The 25,682-nt window shown below is 42.9% G+C and overlaps 1 protein-coding gene across 1 annotated transcript in view; it reads left to right on the top strand.

Moving 5' to 3' along the window:
• Positions 1 to 1,346: 1,346 nt before the first annotated feature.
• SKAP1 (src kinase associated phosphoprotein 1) overlaps positions 1,347 to 25,682 on the top strand; it is a 256,606-nt gene continuing 232,270 nt past the window's right edge. Inside the window, exons 1-2 of the mRNA XM_036339230.1 lie at positions 1,347 to 1,470; positions 18,431 to 18,536. Coding sequence (XP_036195123.1) covers positions 1,422 to 1,470; positions 18,431 to 18,536 — 155 coding nt within the window. The 5' untranslated portion in view covers positions 1,347 to 1,421. The remainder of the gene's footprint in view (positions 1,471 to 18,430; positions 18,537 to 25,682) is intronic.

Below are 25,682 nucleotides of genomic sequence, written 5' to 3'. Positions count from 1 at the left end.
AGAATCTGAGAACAGAAAGCCCATTTTCACAAAGAAGGAAAAGGGTAGAGGTGGAGTGAGATGTGAGAGATCACACACTGCACAGGGTCCCAGGTTAGGTCACCACCCCCCAGCTCAAAATTAGTCAGTGGCTCCCCAGTGCCACTCAATTGAGTTCAAAACCCTCCTTCTGACTTTCAAGTCCTTTCACAATAGAGCTCCATTTTTCTTCACAAGCATAGTTTCTGTATATCACCCAGCCAGAGAGGCCTACGAACTGTTCCCCAGCAGGAGGCTGTCCCATCTTTGCTTGCTCTGGGTCTTCCACCTGGAAAGCCCTTGTACCTCTTCAAAATCTGGGGTGTTCGGAGTCCATCTCAAACGCCACGTGAACCATGAAACACACATACGTGGCCCTTCCCTCCTTCTCTTATATCCTTCTCCCTCCTTTTAACACCCATGACACTTTAAACTTCCCTCTGGCACTTGGCCTGCTGCACTTCACAACAACCACCACCCCTCTTTCTTTTGAGAGATTGCATATTCACCGAAGTTATGGGAAATCATACAGAGCCATCCTGTCTGCCAGTTGTCCCCGGTGGTAACATCCTGCAAGATGACAGCGCGTGTCACCCCAGGACATTGACACCTGCTGTGCTGTGAACGAGGCGGAAACGCTCCTCTCTGATCTTGCGCTTCACTGTCCGCCCTTGGTCAGCTCCTGGAGGGACAAGGCTGGGTGCCCCTCGCCCTGGGCTTTCTCCCTGGCACACCCTTCCTTTCCTCGCATCCTTTCCGCCCAGGGAGGAAGGGACTCTGTAGCTCCCTGTGTGCATCGCTTTGATGCTCCCAGATGCTGGTGGCTTTGGATTACTCATTGGGAACGTGCAGTCGTTCCCTTTCAACATCCTGGCTAACCCGAAAGAGGGAAGGCTCTGCGCTCTTCTGGGTGTGCGCATGGGGCCCGGCTTGGGAACTGCCGGCTCCCGGGCTTGGCGGGGACCGTCTCTTCCCGGATTCTGCCCTCCTGCTCGGTCCCCCTCCCCCACCCCGCCCATTCCCGGCAGCATGTGGTTTTTCCATCCTCCCCCTGGAAGGCAACTGTCCGGTGCTCAGGGTGCCAAGAGGCGAGGTTCCGTGGAGTCGCGGTCAGCCTTTTGTTTTTGGGGGAGAGGGGGGCTGAAGGACGCAGCCTGGGCCCCGCCGGGTGAGGCGCCCCCCGCGTCTCTCCCTCCGGGCGCAGGTGGGAGGGCGCGCGCCCCGCGCACAGGTGTCTCCCCGCCGCCCCGGGCGCCGCCCCTCCCCCGCTGCGCGCGCCGCTTCCTGAGCGCGGCCCCGCCCGGCGGCTCCGCCCGCAGCGACGGCGCGCCCCGGGGTGCAGGTGCCTCCGCCCGCCGCCTCCCCGCGCGCCCGCCCCGCACCGGCGCCCACCGCCCCGCCAAATGCAGGCCGCCGCCGTCCTCCCCGAGGAGATCCGCTGGCTCCTGGCAGGTAACGCCCTGGCCCGCGGGCAGCTCCCTCCAGTGCTGAGCGGAAGGCGCCGGATGCCCGCTCTCCCGCGGCTGGGCTTTCAGCTCAGCTGCAGCGCCCATCACCTCTAGGACCTCCAGGCTTCTGGAGTCTTCCACCTGCAAAGCACGGGCTCGTACTTCCGCCCGGTGGGCTTTCATTCCCCTCAGGCCCACCTTCTGTTTGCTTTTTCCTTTCTCAGGGCGTCGCTACCCCTCCACTTAACCCCCAGCTTCTGACAAACTTCAGGCCAGGTTCCTGCCGCCAACTCCCCCCCCCACACAACCCCCCCCACACCCAACCCCACAACACCCCCAGACACCCACCCCACCCACCCCACCCCCCACACACACACCACCCACACACACACACCCACACACACACCTGGCCACCCCGGGCCTGCTGCTCCAGCCTGTCCCTTTCTCACACACACACACACACACACACACCCTGGCCACCTGGCCTGCCCTCCAGCCTGTCCCTTCACACACACACACAACACACACACACACACACACACCCTGGCCACCTGGCTGCTGCTTCCAGGCCTGTCCCTTCCACACACACCACACACACACACCCCACACACACACACACACCCTGGCCACCTGGCCTGCTCTCCAGCCTGTCCCTTTCACACACACACACACACCCTGGCCACCTGTCCTGCTCTCCAGCCTGTCCCTTTCTCACACACACACACACACACCACCCCTGGCCACCTGGCCTGCTCTCCAGCCTGTCCCTTTCACACACACACACACACACACACACACACACACACACACACTCTGGCCACCTGGCCTGCTCTCCAGCCTGTCCCTTTCACACACACACACACACACACACACACACACACACACACACTCTGGCCACCTGGCCTGCTCTCCAGCCTGTCCCTTTCACACACACACCCTGGCCACCTGGCCTGCTCTCCATCCTTTCTCCTCTGGACTCCTGCAGGTCCGAAGGCTTGTGTCCTCCCCCTCCCCAGCCCAGGTCACTGTCATCACCCACAGAAAACCCTCGCCCCCCTGCTTAGAGCTCCTTGAGGCTCCCAGGGGGGCTGCGCCGGGCTCCTGGGCTCCTGCGGCCCAGGCCTGCAGGTGAGTGTGAGCTGTGTCAGCGCAGAAACACCTGGCCTCCCTTCACCAGCCTGCAGACGTCTGGGGCTTCAGGATCCGTTCACCCAGGTTTGCTGACCCTCGCTCGGTGTTACAGGACTTCCTGTTCCAGATGTGCCCGCCTGTGGCGTGTGCACCTGCAATCTAGGGCCTAAGAGCCGTCCTTTGAAGAAGAGCTCAGGCCACGGTCACTAACACTCAACACATCCTCCCAACACTCCAAAGAGACTGTTTGCTAATGGGCAAATCATCTGCTCTGTTCCCACTTTTTCTGGGGAAAGTAACTTGCTTTCCTGTAACTGACCTTCCTGACAAAGAGGCCTGGAATCTGCGCTGGCATCAGGGGGTCCCAGGAGGAAACGGCTCAGAATTAAGCCTTTTGGCATCTCAGTGGCATTTCTGACACATATTTAACAGATGGCCTGCTTTGGGCAGGTCATACTTTTGGCAAGCAGTATCCCCCCCCCCGCCCCCCACCCCGCAGTTTCTCTCAATTTAATTGGTTTTATATCTCCATTACCTTGTTATCTTGGTATAAATGCCTCCTAATCAAATATTTGGCAAGTCCTTTTTGGTCTCTGTAGCACTGTTTCCATTCTGCATTGTTTCTGTGCAAAATCTGTCAACTAGGTATTTCTCCTGAGGCGACCTTCCCAAAATCTGTGACCTGAGTGAAGGTAACATTTCAGAGGAGAAAAGTGTTTGCAGGGTGAAGGAGCATTATCTGGGGGTCTAGGGAGAAGCCCCTCAGCCTTCCCTTTGGTTTGCTATTAGATGTGTAAAGAAAGGCTGTAAGCATCTGAGTTCCAGGAGAGAAAGAGCTGTTGGCAAACTTTAGTTCTGCCCTTGCATTTAAACTTAAAGATACAGAGTGATTCCTTTGACTGGTACTATCTGTCATTTGATGAGAGGAAACCTATTTTACAAGCTTGTTAAACCGTATTCCCATTTTGTGTGCAGCCGCGGTAGAAAATGCCTTTTTATTTTCAGAGACGTGCCATGAAACCCACTCCTTCCGCATTTTTGATGTGCAGTTCTTTATTGTTCACAACTGACACTTTGTAAACAACTCATTTCTGCACCTGCCACCTTCCTTTAGCTTAGATTATTTTCTTGTTAGCTGACTGGTTTTAATTGAAGTCTTCAGATCTCCTTCTAAAGCAGAACCTTTGCTGACAAGTAGAGCAGGGTATGAATGGAGATTAATTGCAATTAGAGTCTGAATCTGAAGTAGAGAAAACACTGCAAAGGTGGGATTCAACCAATAATTCTATTGAAAAAAATGTTTAAAGAGTATGTTTTAGGAAGGTTCATGGAATCATAGCAACATATTGGTTACAGGTTTTGTTTTTTATGAAATACTGTCTCTGGTATAGACCCAACAGAATTACTCATTGTACTACACATAATTTGTGTGTATTAGAAACTCTAATGGCTATCAATTTAGCATATGTTGCTGTTTACTTGCTCTCCCCCACCCACACATTTAAAAAATATATATATCTTTATTGATTTCAGAGAGGAAGGGAGAGGGATAGAGAGTTAGAAACATCGATGAGAGAGAAACATCCATCAGCTGCCTCCTGCACACCCCCTACTGGGGATGTGCCCGCAACCAAGGTACATGCCCTTGACCAGAATCGAACCTGGGGCCTTTCAGTCCACAGGCTGATGCTCTATCCACTGAGCCAAACTGGTTAGGGCTACCCACACATATTTTAAGGTTGACAATTGACATTTAGATCCTGATCTCTATATTGTCACTCAGTGGAGGGAGTCACAAGGTGAGAGGGCTGTCAGGTTAGTGCTGCCACATGGCTGTGGGGGTGGAGTTTCCACAATGAATTACTACCTTCATAAACCAAGGCGTAAGCGTTTGCACAGTGATTTAATGCTGGTCATCACAGCCATAACATAAGCATTTATTTATTTATAGCTACATGGGCATAAATGACAGGGGTGTTTTTGACATAATGTGTACGCCTTTAAAAAATAAAATATGCAAAGCATTGTGAAAGGTTAATGCCAAAATTATACACAGTGAAGAAGGGAGCAGAAACTCAAAGTCTAAAATTAATTTTTCTTTAAGGTTAAAATTTTGAACATTTGAAAATGTTTCATTCAACCCAGAAACTCCACTTTTAGGGATCAGTGTTACTGAAATTGAAGGACATGAAGTGTATATAAGAAGACATCCTGGCCCAGCCGGTGTGGCTCAGGGGTTGAGCATTGGCCCATGAACCCGGAGATCTCGATTCAATTCCAGGTCAGGGCATATGCCCAGGTTGGAGGCTCAATCCTCAGTGTGGGGCGTGCTGGAAGCAGCTGATCGATGGATTCTCTCTCATCATTGATGTTTCTATCCTTCTCTCCTTCTACTTCCTCTCTCTGAAATCAATAAAAACATTTTTTAAAAAAGAGAATGCATCCTAAATGTCCATGAGTTGGGGAATGTGGGGAGATTATATGAATGAATGACTCATCTTATGGAATATTTTGTAGCCATTAAAAAGGATGTGAGATATATATATAGAAAGTATCCATAACAGATTTTTTTTTTTTAAATATATTTCACTGATTCCTCACAGAGAGGAAGGGAGAGGGATAGAGAGTTAGAAACATCAATGAGAGAGAAACATCGATCAGCTGCCTCCTGCACACCTCCCACGGGGGATGTGCCCGCAACCAAGGTACATGCCCCTGACCGGAATCGAACCTGGGACTCCTCAGTCCATAGGCCGACGTTCTATCCAGTGAGCCAAACCAGGTAGGGCAGCCGTGGGCAAACTACGGCCCGCGGGCCGGATCCGGCCCGTTTGAAATGAATAAAACTATTGAAAAAAAAGACCGGACCCTTTTATGTAATGATGTTTACTTTGAATTTATATTAGTTCACACAAACACTCCATCCATGCTTTTGTTCCGGCCCTCCGGTCCAGTTTAAGAACCCATTGTGGCCCTCGAGTCAAAAAGTTTGCCCACCCCTGGACTAGGGCATATAACAGATTTTTAAGACTAAGAAGCAAGGTGTACAAATATATATATATACCTGAAAATACCCCTCTCCCCCCAAAAACAAAACACCCACAACCTTTATGTTATGTATGTTTATGCAAGCCTAGGAAGAAGTAAAAAAGCATCTACAGTACACCCAGCTGTTAACACTGGTTTCCTTGGGAGGGATGGGAGAGGGTGGGAGAGGGAGAGGGATTATTAATTATACTTCATACATCTTCGAATTGTTTGAACTGTGATAATGACCATGTATTGCTTTTGTAATCAGGAGAAAGCAGCCAGTAAGGTTATTTAAAAGAAAAAGGAACAAACAAAAGACAAATAGAAGCTTAGAGAGATCAGAGTGCTAAGGGGCCATTAACCAAGATTGTGATGATATTTTTCTCTTCTTAGCCCTTAGGGTGTGTGGAGTTGTGTTTTTTTTTGTAATGTTTTCTTGGGCTTTTGGTAAATGTTAAAGCAGGGGGAGGCCTCTAGACTGACTCAGGAAACCTCTTCCTCCGATAGACTCTGTCAAGCTCTCATATAGAAATAGTAACTAGTCCCTATCAGCAAATGAGTATCTTCTAGATAAGTGACATGAAGGCGGGTACTACCTTATTGAAAGCGGAGGAAATATTCAGGTCTGTGTTCAAATAATCAGGCTTCAGACACAGAGGTTATCTTTTTGTTTTTGTTTTGTGATAACCATGCTGAAAACAAAAACAATGGGGTGCTGGCAGTTTGCATAATCTTTGTTCCACAGATATAAACATAATCAGTTTCTTGCTTGTCTTCCTAGCCTGGCTTTCGAAGTCAGAAGCACAAGAGGCAAGTCTGAAGGACCGAGAGTAAATATTTATTCGGTTCACAGTGCATTTTGTGTGATGGAATGGGACCTACTGACTTTACCCTAATAGCTAGCAGGGCCCAACTACCGACAAAGTACCTACATCCTGCTTGGAATATGGATTAAAGCCAAAATAACAGCCACAACCTGGCTGCATTTAGTAGCAATTGCTGTGTTAATGCTGATTCTGACATGCCTATGGTTACTTATTTTTAAACTTCCCTGGAAAGAAGCAGTCATTAATCATTTCCTTCCAGATTGTTCTCCAGATTTGTATTGGTCGATGCAGCCAACCATAAAATCCTATTAACATAGTAAAACTCCAGCTCTGTGGAACTCACAGGCTTGCCTTGCTCTGGATAACTGAGGTTGTTCTCTTTAAGCTCTCCAACTTTTTTATTATAAACATTTGTGATCATTTTTTCTCACTTCCTCAACCAACCAGTCCGTGTTCAGAACGCTTTAACTCAGAGTTGTTACAGTGAATTATCAGACTTTCAGAAATATATTGAGTTGCTCAGGGACGTTTCTGCCATAATTGCACCTGGATTGCTTTGTGAATGTCTATGCCTGTTTTATATTTTTATTTTTATCACTTTGCACTGCTCTCACTGTATCTCTATTCCTAGTGCTACCGGAACATTAGATAACCAAGTTTGTTGGCATTGAGATATGGGTAAAAGAAGGTATGTCTGAATGAACACAGTACCGAAACCTTTAGGTGGGGCCTTTGTGACTTGTATTTTGGCTGCTTACAGTATTTTTTTTTTGCTTGATTTAAAAAAATCTTTATTGTTGAAAGTATTCTCTCTCTCTCTCTCTCTCTCTCTCTCTCTCTCTCTCTCTCTCTCTCTCCCTCTCCCTCTCTCTCTTCCCTCATTGACCCCCTCTAGCCCACCCCCACCTCCCCGCCCCAGGCTCTCTCTGTTCTGGGTTGTGTAGACCTAAATTAGTGGTTCCTAATTGGGGTAATTTTGTTTCTCAGGGGACTTCTGGCAGCACATGAAGACATTTTTCATTGTCACAACTGGGAAAGGTGCTTCTGGCATCTAGTGGGTAGAGGCCATGGACGCCGCCAAACTTCCTATGGTGCATAGGACAGTCCCCACAGCAAAGAATTACCCAGCCCCAAACGGCGGTTGTGTCAAGGTTGAAAAACGATAGCCTAGACATATCCTTGTCCTCGAATTCCACAAAAGCCTGCCCACATGAAGTCCCTGTGAGTGTAGAAGACATCACTAGAGATTTAGGGGGTACAGGATATGGGAGGAGGGGTTTTTATTGCTGTGATGCAAATGATTTCGATGTGAATATTAGACCTTCCTCTGCCTCAATGCCCCTTTGCCAGCCCAGTCATCAGAGAGTACCCTCTGACCCTTCACCTAGTGTGGTTCCCAGCCTTACACCTTCTCACTGGCACTGTTCCCCGTTATCCTATCTGGAGCAAAGTTTTAAAAAATATTTTTTTTCCATTGCCATGTGAAAAGACAGTGTATCTATATGTTTAGTTGTTTAGGTTACACCCACACACAGAGAAACAAGTTACTTTTCCAAACAGCGACAGTTCTCTCCCTAAGAGGAATCCTAGTGCCAGCTATTAAGATAATAACATTTTTACCTCATTTATGTAAGGGTAATACTTAACCAATTTTTAATCATTTTAAATATAGGAAAAGTAAGTTAAGTTTCAAGTTTTACCGTCATCTGAGAATCTTAACATACTGACATAACTACCGCAGATCTAATTTTTTCACATTATAAACCATTACACCCTACAGAAACCCTATAATTTCTGCTACATTTATTCATATTTATTTCCCCTGTGTTTCCAAGTTCATTGCTTGCTTTTCCGGTTTGTCAGTGCTGCATTATAGGTTAGGTGATTATAACAGATGGCTTTTCTGGTTTGGAGTCTTTGAGTTCCACTGTTTAATTTTACTATTCAGCTTTTCGTAGGAGATAGGACAGATGTGGGCTCAGGAACAGAGTGGTCTTAGCATCCAGAGAGCAAGCTTTCCTGAAGGCTGATGGCTTTGATAAAATCGTTTATGAGTTACTTAAATTCTCATCTAGGGTCTTCTTCTAACATTGTGGACATTCTAATACTCGTTTGTTATAGAGAAGTAAAAATTTTTATTCACCTAATAGGAGCTTTACTAAAAAGTAACTAGTGGCACATATTTATACTTAGTTGAACCAGTAGTATGAATTAGAATTAAGGTACTCATAATCCAGCATGAGAGTATGCCAGGGTACTTAGCTACAGAAAATATCTGTTAACTGCATTGTAATAAACCTCCTTAAAATCACAGTCCCTTTAAAATAGATTCCCTTTCTGATAACTTTTTTGTGAGCTTCTTCATCTATCATTTTTTTCATTCCTTCCTTCCTCCCTTCCTTCTTTCCTTCCTTCCTTCCTCCCTTCCTTCCTTCCTTCCTTCCTCCCTCCCTCCCTCCCTCCCTTCTTTCCTTCCTTCCTGGTATTTTTATGAAAGTTTGATATATGTATATAAGATGCACAAATCTTAAATGTTACAGAAGGATGATTTTAATATATAGTATATACCTGTGTGACTACTGACTAGGTCAAGACACAAACATTACTATGATCCTAGAAACTTTCCTTTCCAGTTCTGGAACTTCATACAATCAGTATGATCTCTTTTTTGTCTGTTCTCAACATAATGTGTGTTTTTTAAGAGTTATCCATGTTGTTCTGTGTATCAGTTTTATCCTTTTTACTAAGTAATATTCTGTTGTCTGAATATCCCACAGTTTATCCATTCTTCTGCTGGTGGACATCGGATTTTTCAGCTTGGGGTTATCATGAATGCAGCTGCTATGAGCATTTCTTGTATAACATACTTTGTGGACATGAGCACTCATTTCTCTTGGATAACTATCTAGGAGTAGCATTACTGGGTCATAGGAAAGGCATGTGGTTAATTTTACTAGAAACTCTAAACAGGTTTCCAAAGTGATTCTACTTATTTTATACTCCCACCAGCAGTGTACGAGAGCTCTCATTGCTCTATACCCTCACCAGCAGTTGGTGTTGCAGTCTTTTTATTTTTACACATTCTGGTGGATGTTATGGTCCATATATTTTATTTAATTTACTAGAGGCCCGGTGCATGAATTTGTGCACAAGTAGGGTCCAGTAGGCCAGCCCCTATTGGGGCAAATCAGGCAGGGGCCGGTCAGGGAAGGGGCCTTGGATGCCCCTAATCAGGGTGTGGGGGCCGATCAGGGGTGGGGCCGCCCAGGGGGAGGGGCTGTTGGCAGTTGGCCGGCCCCATCCCCTTGCCGAACTCCTGGTCGAACTTCTGGTTGAGGGGACAATTTGCATATTAGCCTTTTATTATATAGGATTATTATTATCATTATTTTTAACCCTCACCCAATGATATTTTTCCATTACTTTCAGATAGAGAGAAATATCAATGTGAGATGTTGTGCAAATATTCTACAATAAAAATATATTCATGAGTTATTTTTGTAATTAAAAATAAAATACATGGCTCTGGCTGGTGTTCTCAGTGGTTAGAGCATCAGCCCACGTACTAAAGGGTCTTGGGTTTGATTTCTGGTTCAGGGCACGTACCTGGGTTGCAGGTTTGTTTCCTGCCCTGGTGGGAGTGCATAAAGGAGGCAGCCAATCTATGTGATGTTTAATTTAATGTTCAGAATACTCAGATATCTAGACTAAAAGTAGTTTCTATTAGTATTTCCATGGTGGAGATTATTGTGGTTTAGCAAGCGTGGTTTACTGGGCATGTCATGGTGGGTAGGCACAGTCTGTTACTAGAAAGGATGCCTTACTGTTAGCAGTTCCCTCATGGAAGTCTTCAGGATTATGCCAACAGATCTTTACTACCTGCCTACCATCATCAATCCAAACAGAAGGCCCCTGGGAGTCCCTCCTCTCTTTCATCTCCCTCTCTCTTCTCCATAATCCCAACAACCCTTTTCTAACCCCCCTCCTGACAGAGGACCGTCTCCAACCTGGAGGGGTGATGTCTGGTGTTTAAGGCTTTAACTCCTTCAAAGTGTTCAGAATGAAGTATCATTGAAAATTTAATCAAAGATGAGGCTGAAGTAGGTTTTCTTCTTCTCCTTCTCCTCCCTCTCCCTCTCCCTCTCCCTCTCCCTCTCCCTCTCCCTCTCCCTCTCCCTCTCCCTCTCCCTCTCCCTCTCCCTCTCCCTCTCCCTCTCCCTCTCCCTCCCCCCCCCCCCCCCCCCCCCCCTCCCCCTCCCCCCCTCCCCCTCCCCCTCCCCCTCCCCCTCCTTTTTCTTCCATTAGTGAATAGATAGTTTCCCAATATTTATTAAGGTGTTTTTTTTTATAGAATAATGTTTTTATGGGAAAAAGCATCATGTTTTTAAAGTTGATTCCCACCTTGTGAGTATTGTATCTGAAAGAGAGGACTATAAACATAATATTTTGATGGGGAATGATCATCCAATTTGGGATTACAGATATTCTTTCTGACCTAAAACATGGGTCACTCCATGGGAGTCCATCCTTTCTCTACCTGTTTCCTAACTCCAAGCTCTAATGGTATTTGTGACTGGGGAGTGACTCCAATGGGCAGGGCTGGGAAAGGAGTGAGGAGCTGGGTATGAGCCAGGTTGGGGTTCTAAGGATTAGGGAAGAGAGCATTTAAAGGTCCAGAATGAGAGCAAGAATGTGGCCTCACCAAGGTGGGATGTGAGAACCAGTGGAAGGACCCAGAGGGAAAGAATAGAATTTCCTCTCCTTAGCTCCTTCTCTTCCTGTCCTCCCTTCTCACCTTCAGCTCCCTCTGCCATTGAAAGTAGGGCTGCCAACAGGCTTAGAGGTGCTGTGGTAAGAGGAGGGGGTGAGGAATGATGTCAGAAGCCAGCAGAGGGTTGTTGGAGTAAAATGACAATAAAATTAGCAGCAATGAGAGAATGGATATTTCTCTGCTCAGGCCCAACCAGGACAACCATTCACACTTAGAGGATATTTCCAAATACTTGGGGACTTCTTCTTACTAAAGAGAGGACCAGAAGACCTGTAATACTGCCAGAGACTGGGTGGAGGGGCAAAGGGAGGGATAATGGGGGCCATCGGTGATACTGTCAATAATTTAAAGAAAGCATTATCATTTTTCCCTCTTCTTCTTAATTCCTTCAAAAGATAACTGGCAGTTTAAAGCACAGATAAACACTGCATGGTATAGTTTATAACATAGATACATGTAAAAAATATGACAAAAATAGAAGAGAGGATGGAGAAAGGGGAGTAAGATACTCTTTAGTGATAAGATACTCTACGTAGACTATGATAAGGAGCACACTGTAATCACTGGAGAAACACTAACAGAAAATAAAGATGTACATTTTTAAAAATAAAGGAATTAAAGTACTAAAAAGCATTTGATTATTTTTTAAAGGCAAGTCTACCAAGAAAATGTGACATTGGAAAACAAATAGGTAAATGGAAGACCCTAAATCCATCCATAACAATAGTTATGTTCCATGTAAATGAACTAAACACTCCAATTATAAAGCAGAGAATGTCTGACTAATAAAAATGCAAAACCCCATTATATGCTGTCTACAAGTGACATCCTATATAATAAAAGGCTAATATGCAAATCAACCGAATGGCGGAATGACTGGTCGCTATGACGCGCACTGACCACCAGGGGGCAGACACTCAATACAGGAGCTGCTGCCTGGTGGTCAGTGCGCTTCCATAGGGGGAGCACTGCTCAGCCAGAAGCCGGGCTCACAGATGGCAAGCAGGGCAGCAGTGGCGGGAACCTCTCCTGCCTCCATGGCAGCATTAATGATGTCTGACTGCTGGCTTAGGCCTGCTTTCCCCGGGGAGTGGGCCTAAGTCATCACTCAGACATCCCCTGAGGGCTTCCAGACTGCGAGAGGGTGCAGGCCTGGCTGAGTGCATGAATTTTGTGCACCAGGCCTCTAGTACTTCCATAAAAAAACAGATAGGATGAAAATAAAATAATGGAAATTATATAGTATGCAAACAGTAAGCATGAGGAAGTTGGAATGGCTATCTTAATGTCAGACAAAGTAGATTTCAAGACAGGGAGTATTACCAGAGATAAAGAGGGATATTTCATAATGATAAAAGGGCCAAGTCATAAGGAAGATAGAACAGTCATAAATGTGTGTGCACATAATAACAGAGCTTCAAAATAGTTGAAGCAAAGTCCAACAGAACTAAAGTGATAAAAAAGACATATCCACAATTATAGTGGGGGACTTTACCACCCTCCCTCAGAAGCTAATAGAACAACTAGACAAATAATCATTAAGGAGATAGAGGACCTGAACACTATCAACCATTTGACCTAATTCAGATGCATGGAATGATATGTCCAACAACTATAGAATACATATTTCTAAGTGTACAAGGAATGTTCACCAAGATATACCTTATTCTAGGCCAGTGGTTCTCAACCTTCCTAATGCCGCGACCCTTTAATACAGTTCCTCATGTTGTGGTGACCCCCAACCATAAAATTATTTTCTTTGCTATTTCATAACTGTAATTTTGCTTCTGTTATGAATCGTAATGTAAATATCTGATATGCAGGATGTATTTAGGCGACCCCTGTGAAAGGGTCGTTCGACCCCCCCAAAGGGGTCGTGACCCACAGATTGAGAACCGCTGTTCTAGGCCATAAAATAAGTCTTAATAAATGCCAAAAATCTAAAACCTTTCAGAGTATGTTCCCGGACCACAAAAGAATTGTTAGAAATCAATAATAAGGAGATAGATTTCAAAATCTACAATTTGAAATAACATAAATGAAAGAAGAAATATTCTTCTTTGAACAAATTGAATATTTCAAGTTGAATTATAAAGTAAAGCTTACCCAAATTTGTAGAATTTGTAGATTTCCATGCTTAAGGGAAATGTGTAGTTTTAAATGCTCATGTTAGAGAAATAAGGTTTAAAATCAGTGATCTAAGTTTTCACCTTAAGAAACTAGAAAAAGAAAATCAAATTAAATCCCAAGTCAAAAAAAGAAAATAATAAAGATAAGAGCAAGAATCAATTAAATAGAAAGCAGAAAAAACACTGGTTGGTTCTTCTAAAAGGCCAATAAATTTGATAAACCCCTAACAGATTTATCAAGATTCATGAAAGGAAAAAATAGAAAACACAAATTACCAATATCAGGAACGAAGAAGGGATATTATTAAAAACCTCACAGAGGTTAAAAGAATAAGGGAATAGTATCAACATCCTTTTGCCAATAAATTTAATAACTTAGATTAAACCAATAAATCCCTTGAACAGCACAACTCACCAAATATACACAAAATAAAATACAAAATCCAAATACTCCTATGTCTATAAAAGAAATAGAATGTGTAGTTTTAAAAAAACCTTTCTAGAAAGAAAAGTCAGGCCCCAATGATTTCACAAGTAAATTCTATTAAACATTTAAGGTAGAAGTAATACAATTCTTACACAAACTATCACAGAAGATAGAGTAGAGCAGACACTTTTCAATTCATTTTATGAAGGCAATATAACCTGATATTGGAACGTTATAAATATATTAAGGGAAGAAAATTTACAGACCAATACGTAATACATCTGCCCTTCAGTGTAAAAGGTGATGCTATTCACAGTGAATGCAATCCGAAAGGTGCCTGAGCAGTACAGCTCAGAACACACTGCTCACCACTGTACAGGGCAGAAACTTGGAAAGGCCCCTCAATAGATCACCTCCCTTATTTAACCAAGCTCACCCTCTATCTGATGGGTTTTCTTTTAAGTGAACAACCTTTTTAGAACAAAATGTTTTCTAATATAAACATCATGTCACCTCACCTCAGGAGACCTTGGGTTACCTATGAGGCAGATACTACTATTTCATTTTCTGCATGAGAAAACTAAAATTAAGAAACCTGCTCCCAGCTTACATACACATTTAGCAAGTGGTGCAGCCAAGATATGGATCCAGGTGATCTTACTCCAGAGTCTGAGCTCTTAATCACTACCCTGGACTCCTCCTCCCAGTATATTAATGTAGTAAGCATAAGTCCAGGTAGTAAATTATGGTGCAAATGTTTCTGAATACTATTATAGTATTTAGATAGATTGAGAGGGGAAAGGAAGAAAATGTATTTCTCAGACTTACAGACACAAATATATTTTACCGTTACTTCTAATAAAAAAAAAAAAGATACTACTGCTCATTGTAGAAAATTTGCAAAATACAGAAACTGATACAAGGAAGAAAATTATAATTACTTACAGCCCCACCCCTCTTTCTGTTTTTATTCTCTAACATGACCTTCTATCTTCATTTACAAAAATTAGATACCAAATGTTCTGAGGTTTTCCACTTAATATTGGTTATACCATAGATCCATATAATGAATAGATAGCCATTTAAAAATAATATTCATGAAGAAAATTTAAGGAATTCAAAAATTCTCACAGTATATTTTTAATACAATACTAAAGAAAAAGGAAGAGGAGAAGAAGAAAGAGGAGAAACAAAGTTGGAGAACTCAACTTCAGGACTTACTATAGCCTTGGCTGGTGTGGCCCAGTTGGTTGGAGCATCGTCCTGTGTACCAAAAGGTTCGATTCTTGGTCAGGGCATGTACCTGGGTTGTGGGTTCAGTCCCCGGCTGGGGCACATGTGGAGGGCAGCCCACCAGTGTTCTCTCTCACATCAATGTCTCTCTCTCTCTCTCTCTCTCTCTTTTTTTTTTTTTCTTCCCTCTTCTTCCCCCTCTCCCTCCTCCCTCCTTTCCACTCTCTCTCTCTAAAAAAAAAGAAAAATGTATCCTTAGGTGAAGATTAAAAAAAAAAAAAGAATGGCACAAGCATGGGAACATCATGTGCAAAGGTCTTGACGTGACAGATCTCAGAGAGACTGAAAGAATTTCAACTTGGAGGGCAGAACATAAAAGTTAGGGGCAAGAGGGACAGAGGTGGAAGATTATTCTGGAAGGCTGCCTTGTAGCAATATACAGTATTTTGTACTAAAAGTAATAAACGATGATTTTAAGTCCCATATTTAAAAAGTAAGCACAGCTCTGGCAAAGATGCATCTTCCTATTATAATTCACAGCTGTCCTAGAACATAAATTCCTCAGTTTCCAGGCAGCTTACCTATTCCAGCAAATAATCCTATATAATAAAAGGCTAATATGCAAATTGTCCCCTCGACGTGGAGTTTGACCGGGAGTTCAACCAAAGGGCGGGGCCAGCCAGCCAACCGCCCTCGGCCCCTCCCCCTGGCCAGCCCTGCCCCTCATCGACCCCCCACCCCAATTGGGGTGGGCCGGCCAGACCCCATCCGTGCACGAATTCATGCACCGGGCCTCTAGTCAGAATAAGAAGATAGGAAAGGAAGAGGGAAGGCTAAGGGAACAGAGAGTATGTGGAACACGAGACATGATCTGTTCTTCACATCCCTGGGAAACAGCACTGCAGGATTGGAGGCTGGCTGAAAAGATTCTGACTTAGCAGGATGCACCCAAGATCACTAGGCTTTGTAGACTGGTGAACGTCTCTGGCATACTCCCGAATCTCTGACCCCGTCCATTTGCAAGGCTATTCTGTTTATTTGGAGAACAGTGTCTTATGGGTCACATTTTCCAAGTTTGCCTCCATCTATTTTCTAAGTAATGCTCCTAATACACTGAAAGGAAAAAAAGTTGTTGGTGTTCCTGAACAGTTGCAAATGTTTTTTGTTGTTGATATATGCTTCTACAACTCAAAAGTTTGCTTCAGTCAACCTTCTATATGGAGGGAGGATGAACGGTCAGTGCTGCTGAAAACAATTCCATCAACCAAACACCAATCAGAGTATTCCTAGAGGGGATATTTAGTGAAAGTATTTGAACTACTAAAGCAGAACTCACATTTCTAAGAGAAGGGTGGCACAAATTCCTGTCTATACTGGCATTATACATTTAAGATTTTTGTCTGTATGCAAAAGGATTGGCACAGGCTAAAATGACAGTATTACAGATGTCCCCCATTTTCCCTGCCTTTACCCGCCTCCACTCAGTCCCTGGCCTTCACCACACTATTGTCTGTGTCCATGGGCTGTGCATATCTCTCTATATAAAAGCCTAAGGGACTGTTACTACTGAACGACCAAAAGACTGGTTGCTATGACATACACTGACCACCAGGGGGCAGACACTCAATGCAGGAGCTGCCCCCTGGTGGTCAGTGTGCTCCCACAGCCAATCTCCCATGGCCCCTCCCCCTGGCCCGCCAGGCCAAGGGACCCCACCCATGTATGAATTCGTGCACCAGGCCTCTAGTATGCATATAAGTTCTTTGGTTAATCTCTTCCCCTTCCCTCCACTCCCCTTGCCTCTGAGATCTGTCAGTCTGTTGCATGCACCCAGAAGGTTTTCTATATAGATACAAGATCATAAAATCTGAAAGTAGAGATAGTTTTACTTCTTCCCATATAATCTAGACTTTTTAAACTTCATTTTCTTGCATAATTTCCCTGGCTAGCACCAGTACAATTACTAGTATAAATGGTGAGAGCAGACATTCTTGTCTTGTTCTTGACCTTGGGAACAGGGAGGTATTCAGCCTTTTACTATTAAGTATGATCTTAGCTGTGGGGTTTTTGTAGATGCTCTTTATCAGGTTGAAAAATGTTCTTCTATTCCTAGTTTGTTGAGTGATTTTTACCATGAAGAGCTATTGAAATTTGTCCATTTTTTTTTCCTCTTCTGTATCTGTTGAGATGATCATGTGATTTTTTTCTGTTAATATGGTATGTTACATTAATTAAATTTTGGGTACCATTTACTTTAACCTTTTAATTCAACTTCCCATTTCCTCATTCTTTAGCCTTCATAGGACCTTAGAAGAACCTACTAAATGACCTATACAATAGATGTGATGCAGGGTATAGAAGTTGATGGTGGTCCTCTGTGAAAATTTTAATTTTCAGAACTTTATACCTCATCAAAAATGTTGGTGATGACTACCTAGAATTTTGTTTGGTGACTTTTAATGCTGTGAATGTAAAACAGACTTTTAAGGGTTCTTATTACACAGTGGCCCAACTGTATAAATTCTAACATTATTTTGATAGTATATATGGTACAGTTTCATATTACAGGCACTATTTTTGGAGGTGGGAAATTTTAACTATATTATTTATATGCTTTTTTAGGGATGATAACCATTTTATGTGTAATAAAGTGTGTAGCTAGTATTTCTGACAATTGTAATCGTTATCAATGTATTTTGTCTTTGAAAATTTATAGGTGCCCCCCAATTTCTTTCAACATAACATGATTTGTTTCATATTCGATCTTTCTACCACGTTCCTGTTTTATAATGTATGCTCACATGAATTGCCATTTCCTTCTCTTAGACACATTTTTCTTTTCCGTGTGGGCTCCTTCACTTGGCTGCATTGTCATTTTCATTGATGATGCAACTGCTAATTAATGTTTCTTCTGTGAATGCCCGCCCTTTTGCTCTTGAGTTTGCAGTTCTGCTCTGTTTTTCTGTTTCAGCTTTATTTATTGGTATTTCTGTGACCTTCCAGGAATTATTTGTAATATTTAGATGTTTATGGAAATGACAGTCCATCCTCTGCCATCAATGAGAATTACTACTTAAATATTCCTTTAAAGTCATTTAGAAAATAGTGTTTTCTTGTTGTTAATATATGCACTAACTTCCTAAATTTATAGCAATGTCTTGGATTGTCAAAAGGTGTCACTTATAGGCATATAGAAAGTTTTATTTATTTTTTATTCTGGTAAACGCTACATAACAAAATTTACCATTATTGTAACCATTATTAAGTGTACAGGTCTGTGGCATTAAGCGCATTCACATTGTTCTGCAACTTTAAAGTTTTTAAAGAGAAAATAATATCCATTTCTAAACTCTTCAGATTTTCCTCTTTTTCCTTTAGTACTTCTTTTTAGCTGATCTACTTTCCTCTTCTTTTAGATGCTGAGGAATTTCTGGCGGAAGATTTGAGGGATGAGAACCTCAGTGCTATTGCAAGGGACCACAGAGACCATATTCTTCGGGGTTTTCAGCAAATAAAAACTAGGTTTGTATAAATGGTTCCATTCTTCTTCCTCATAAGTTTAAAACAGTATATAATCAGTAAAATCTACTTTAGTAGTGTATAAATTAACAAGATAAGACCTACCAACCATAGTACTATATACTTGGTAGAGGCTTAATGAATATTATTTTTTTTGTGTGTATATGTACATTTATTTTATTTAAATGCAAGGTAAGTTCATCAATCCCATGAAGCTTAATAAATGTTTACTGAATTGAATTGGAACTAGGCAGGCATAATTAGTAGAGCTTACCAAAATAGAAATAGTTTGCTAATTATGTGTCTTAAGATAATAATTCTGCTTTTAGCTTTGGACTATGTTGGTCTTTATTGAACACTTTTGCAAAATGTGTGACAAGGTAAACATTTGTGCTTGTCCGCGTTACTAAAGGGAAGACGTTAGGCACTGTGAGATAATTAATTTTCACTATGATTTTTAGTCCTGATTTTACTTCCACGTCTCCTTCCCTAAAAAACCAAAAATAAACAAAAAACGTAAACCCAGACTTACCTAGTTGATTCTCTGACTATATTGGAATGTTTTAGTCTCAGACTGGGTGGGGATATCATGCTCATTAAGATTTTTTTAATAAGAGGCTCACACCTAATGTGTGCCTTTTAGAATGTGAGCATCTGACAGATGCATACACCTGTGTCGGGGAGGAAGAAACAAAAACTTTCCTTTCCAATATACTTCTCACCCAGGTCTTACTTGAAATGTGGAAACTGAAAGAGAGTTGGGGATAAGTGAGCATTACTTTAAGCCTTTTCCAACCTGGTGGCGGTGTAACTCGGAATGTTTGATCTGAGTACTCTTAGAAGAGGCAGAGCATCTGCAGGGTTATAATTGGGAGTTAATTTGTGTGGCTGACCGATCTTAGCATCTACTTTAGAAACCTCACTGAAACTCCTGAGAAGCGGGGAGTTTTATCCTTTCAAAGGGCACAGCCAGAATCTATTCCCTCCAGGAATGTGAGAGAACCTCACAAGATGCCCTGCTGGATCTTAATCGATCTTTCCTGCTGGCTAATTAAGCATCACTTTTACTCAGCGACTGGGGACTGTGTAATTATCAGCCTGGGTTGCCCTGAATAATTGAAACTAACAGAATGCAGAAGATGGGAGCTTTTTGAAAAGTGAAAATATTATAACATTTGGTAGGCTGGCAGAGTGTTTAACACAAACGCTCCCATAATGTTCCTTTATTAGGAGACTAGAGGCCCGGTGCATGAAGTTTGTGCAAGGGTGGGGTCTCTAGGCGTGGCCAGCGATCAGGGCCGATCAGAGCCAGGCCAGTCAGGGCTGGGTCGGAGAGGAGGCGATGGTCACCGAGGAATGGACGCCGGACGCCGACTCCGCCATCGTTGGCACCCCGCCACTGTGCGGTTCCCTTTCCTCCACTCCTTCCTCCTTTGCTCCCTTCTCCTCTCTCGCCGCCACGCTGCCACCACAGCAGGTGGGCAGTGGGCCGATCAGGTCCTGCTGGCACGGGAGGTTGGCCACCAGCCCCAAGGAGGGTGCTGGCCCTCGGCACCCCTGGGAAAGGGGCCACATCAGCCGCCACCCACCCCCAGTTCCCTGTCCCAGACTGGGGCCTGCTGGCTGTGGGGAGAGAACACACGGGAGGTTGGCCGGCTGGGGGAGGTTGGCTGTGGGAGTGCACTGACCATCAGGGGGCAGCTCCTGTGTTGAGCGTCTGCCCCCTGGTAGTCAGTGCGCATCATAGAGACCTGTTGTTCTGGTGGTTCTGGGCACTTAGGCTTTTATATATACAGATAAGCCCAGGCTTGGTTGTGAACCTGAAGGCTTAGTTAGAAACCCATAGAATTTTTATTTTTTTAATAATACAAAGTTGCCCTAACCGGTTTGGCTCAGTGGATAGAGCGTCGGCCTGCGGACTGAAGGGTCCCAGGTTCGATTCCGGTCAAGGGCATGTACCTTGGTTGCGGGCACATCCCCAGTGGGGGATGTGCAGGAGGCAGCTGATCGATGTTTCTCTCTCATCGATGTTTCTAGCTCTCTATTCCTCTCCCTTCCTCTCTGTAAAAAATCAATAAAATATATTTTTAAAAAAATAATACAAAGTTGACCTTTGTATAAGGATAGCAGGAGGAATCAAGGTGGGATTATTTTCTTAAAAATTTTTTTTCTGTTTCTTTTTGGGGTGGAATTATTTTAAATTATATTACAGGGAGAAGGATGCCCAAAATAGAATTGTGTATATGGAGGTACAACTGGTGTAAATCTGTAATAGGGGATGCAAAACAATTTTATTTCATCTGTAGGGACAAATATGCAATGAGTAGGAATTCTCCTTTTCCATATTTGTACCATGGCATTTGGAAAGGGCTGAATTTCAATCTGAAATTGGTAACAAAAGGTGATTTTTGTGGTGACTTGTTATCAGTTGCGCATTACTTCTTAGTCCTCCTTTTAAGTGCATACATCCACACATACACACATAGACACTGTATGTGTTATGGGGCAAAGAGGCTTCCTTGTTCTCAAAGAACATACTGTGTGGTTTGTGGGATAGACATTCAGGAAATAATCAGCAGGAGCTTTCGGAAACATCTGCATTGTTGACGGGAGCTTTCTGTTCATTGATTTGTTGCAAGAAAGATGACACTTTATTTAGAATTTCATACTTATCAGATCACGGAGGAAATGAGGAGCCAGAAATTAGATACTGTACAAGAAAATGGAAAATGAAGCTTTCCTGTGGCAAGCTGTTCAAAGTCGCCTTATGGCCACCCATTCAGTCATTATCCTGTTAATGTAACCCTTGTTTTACTGAATCCTCTTCTTCAGCCATATTGCCTTTCTAGTCCCTGTTTTGCATTTATATGTATTAATACCAGTTGGTTTGAAAGCACTAAAAGCTTGTACAACGCCAGCCACGTTTACTTTTGTTGTGTGACCCCCAGAAGCTGGGTGTGAAAAGAAATTTGGAAGTCATCAAACTTGAGATTTAAATGCTGAGTAACATGAAAAGAATTATTGAAAGCCATTAAAAAAAGTTTTATCTTTGCCATATTAAAGCAATAATATTCCAGGGGTTTGTGTTTCCTCCACGTGCTCATTTGTTTGTCAGCACTAGTAGCGTAGTTAGCCTCTCCTCTCCCAGACTTGAAAACAAAAAATAAATTCATATCTGTACCTTTACCTACATATGAGTTTTTGGGCTTCAAGGTGTTACCAATGAAGGATAATGTTTTCCATGTAAGACAAAATAAAAAACGGGTGGCAGTCTGTGATTCCACGGAAATGAAGCCCTGTTGTGGTATTTGATAACCTGAGCTGTGATGTTTATTGCTCTCCTTCAAACTGCCTCCTCATTTAAACCTTCTCCCTAAAAACTAACGGCTTTCACGTTCCCCGTCCAAGTTTTCATTGAGCTCTTTAGAGAATGATTAGGATGAACGCCAGGCAGAGGCTCCTCCTGCTTTATTACAGTGGTCACTGCAGGATCAGCACCAGATGTGAGGCACCTGGAATGAAGCAGCCATAATCTACACTCAAATGCTTGATGGTGTTCTTAGGCATTTGGAGAAACAGTCGAGTGTTTCTTAAGTTTGATTCGGGGGAAGCCATCTGACAGCAAAAATACTTTCAGAGTTGGGGAAGGGAGGAAGAAAATAGAACATCGTTATTACCGAGGTAGGGATGCGTTCTCTCTCAATGGCCCACTTTGGAATAAGTGGTCCTTTATGCTCCCTGTTGGAAGTGACAGCCAGAGCCAATGGAAACAAGCTGGAGTATTATTTCCTTTTGTGAAACTTAAAGGAGTTCCAAAGAGAGACAGGTAGATTGATGATAGCATATTGGAAAGGAAAGAAATAAAGAAATAGCTTTATGTAACAGGGTTATGGCACAAAACCCAAGACATTTAAAGGACAGGTTGGAGAGTATCTTGAACATGTCGCATGGTGGGTGGTTAGTCTATAGCTCTGCATGAAACATTATACACGAGTACAAATACTATAAAAGTAATTCTAGTTTTCTTTGGGAACTCCAAGTTGTTTTTTTTTTCAGATTAGCATGGATTTAGCTTTAAAACAGGATTTAGTTTAGGATATATCATTCAGATGTCTTTGTATTATAGGGAGAAAGCCAAGGAGCCTGATACAAGTTTTGCGAACAAGACTTTCAAAGTAGTATAAGTACTGTAAAGCATCATTACCATTAGTTACACAGAGAGTTTTACTTTTCCCAAGTGCTGGTTATTGAGCTCAAAAACCCCAAAACAAAATGGAGTGTGCTTATCAAGAGAACGAATGTAGCCCTAACCGGTTTGGCTCAGTGGATAGAGCGTCGGCCTGCAGACTGAAGGGTCCCAGGTTCGATTCCGGTCAAGAGCATGTACCTTGGTTGCGGGCACATCCCCAGTAGGGGGTGTGCAGGAGGCAGCTCATCGATGTTTCTCTCCCATCTATGTTTCTAACGCTCTATCCCCTTCCTTCTTCTCTGTAAAAAATCAATAAAATATATTAAAAACAAAACAAAAAAACAAAGAGAATGAATGTATAATGTGCTGTTTGTACATTTGTGTTACTCGCAAGTTTAGATATGTGGCTATAACATCTCTTCCTATTCATGTTGCTACGTGTACTGGCGTTTCAGTGCCAACACAGAAAAAGAAAAAAAAGGGTAGGAGGTAATTGTACCATTTATCAAAGTTTAAAGAGCTCTGAAAAGGCTCAAAAGTCATCACAATAATTTGACCACATCCTGACAGTTAAAAATCCATTTGTTCCTTTTTTAGGCCTATCCCTTCCTCCTATCCTTAAACTAAGAAAGAAAACAAAAACTGGCAACCACTTTGGGGCTCTCAACTGGTCAATTTTCTGTCAAACTAGAGGCCTGGTGCACAAATTCGTGCACAGGTGGGGTCTGGCCAGCCCACCCGATGGGGGCATAGCGGGCCGGGCCAGTAGGGAAGAGGGGCTGCAGGAGCCCCTGATTGGGGCGGGGCCAGCCGGGGGGAGGAGCCACCTCCCCCCCACCCCCCACCCCTGATTGGGCCAGTTGGCCGGCCACAGTGTGCATCTGGCTTTCCAGTCGCTTGGCTTTTATATATATAGATTCCTGTACTAGTTTTCTGTTATCTGCTGGGTGTATGTTGAGATTTGCAATTGTGTTCAAGATTTTTGGAGATATATTTATCTGGGAGTAAGGGGTTATATTTATTTATTTTTTAATCTGAAAATGCTCTGCAGGTGAGGCTGATAATGATATTAACTGCTGCTGGCCTCTTGGTTTAACCTGAAATGGAAGATCTTATTGTGTTCTTTCATAGCAAGTCTCCTGTCCTTTCAAAGCAGCCTTGAAATGTACAACTCTCCTTTTAAATTTATGATTAGTATTTTGTTTATTCTTTCACTTGTGTGGGTCTCTTGAATTTGGTACCAGTTCCAAGATTAAGTTGATCCTTTTTTTTTCTTTTACACTGGCCTGTTGTGGTGGCATTAATGGGCAGAAGCTTCTCCCTTTGGGTATCCTATAAAATAAGTATTTTATGTAAGTAAGTCTGTTTATAAAGATAGTTCCGCATTTTTTATGCTAAGTGATAGGTGGATTTTAAAAAAAGCCTGGATGAATAAATTTGTTCCTTTCAAAACCTTTTGTTAAAAATTCTCAGTGTTGAGCCCTTTAAAGGGAATATGTTCTCTCAAGAGTGCAGAGCGTTTTGAAATGTGACACAGGAGATAGGCAGGTAACTGAGCTCGCACCCTTCAGCTTGGACTAACCTGTTAGGGTAATAAGCTGAGCACGGCTCTTCAGCCATATGGTTAGGGCACTGAAATTTGCTGTACTCCTGATAGAATTATAGCTGTCATTATCACATGGGCACATTCCTATTACCTACTCAATGTGAATTTGTCTTGGAAGGTTTCAGAAAATCCTGTGTCAGTTTTTTAATACATGAAGCTTTTCTACTTGTCTATAAATGGAGGCTCTTATTTCATATATTGTGTGAAAAGATAATTTATATAACATGACCGTCTTTATTTTACCACCGTTGGCTTTGGCCTTGATTTTCAGTCTCATGTGGTCTGGAACTAGCTTTTTGTCCCAGCGGTGTAGTATTTTCTCTGCTTATAGAAAGCCAATAAAAAAAATGCCTGTCCATGTTAATCTGTTTGTGGGTCTCCAGGAACCTGTGGCGCAGGGTCTTCTGATTGTGGTTTGCTCTAATTTGCTTGTTTTCTCTTATTTCTGATACAGACCCATCCTGTCTCCACTTCCTGTGTTACAGTGAAACTGGAGCAAAGAGGAGAGAAATGCAAGAGTTGGGTCAGCTGTCAGGAGCCCAACTCTTTGTTCTGATGTTATTTCTGTAACACTGGCTGATTCCATTGAAGATTTCCCTAACGATGATCTTACATTTTCTTTTTAAGTTGTCTTCCCCAAAAATGTTTGGAATTATTTTCACACACACACACACACACACACCCATGGCAAGCATGACCACCCACACCTCGAAACCTTGGTTTGATTTCTTTTATGGTATCACTATGTATTTTTTTTTTAATTTGAAAAATGATTCAGGAAATTTCATTTCCTTGGGACTTTATTTTATTTCATGATTCTGTTGAAAACGAGTTGGATGTAAAACGGGTTTTTATAATCACACCATGTGAATCATTTCTTCTTTGGAAGCCGGATCTTCTCTCCCACTGTGCAGCCTCATCCAGTCTCCCTGAAGTGCAGTGCTAGCAGGGTTGGTAATGAAATGCAGTCCTACTTATCACGCTCAGCAAAGAGCTCAGAGAAAACAGAAAAAAATCAATCCCACAGGAACTTCTCCAGCCCTGGATACCCATATTTAACCCCCATGCATTTAAAATGGAAATGAGATATCTTAGGGTTTCAGTTTTTGATTTACACAAGATGTCACCGCCTCCTTGGCAATTGGAATATTTTATGGACCAACTGCTGACCCGTTTGGGAAGATCTCAGCCAATCGCCCCAGGTCCAGTTTAGTTTCTTCATATTTCTTTCAGAACTCCCAGCAGTGTTTTGCTGTAGTTTTGATTCTTCAAGCTTCAAAGGATGCCCCTTCCAGGGCCAATCTTCTGAAAGAAAAAAAATCAGTGTAGGGGAACGAACAGTTTATAAAGGAAA

The sequence above is a fragment of the Myotis myotis genome, unplaced genomic scaffold (assembly GCF_014108235.1).
Source record: "Myotis myotis isolate mMyoMyo1 unplaced genomic scaffold, mMyoMyo1.p scaffold_m19_p_17, whole genome shotgun sequence".
Taxonomy (NCBI): Eukaryota; Metazoa; Chordata; class Mammalia; order Chiroptera; family Vespertilionidae; genus Myotis; species Myotis myotis.
Note: the sequence above shows the minus strand (reverse complement) of the source record. Positions and strands in the feature narration are given on the sequence as shown.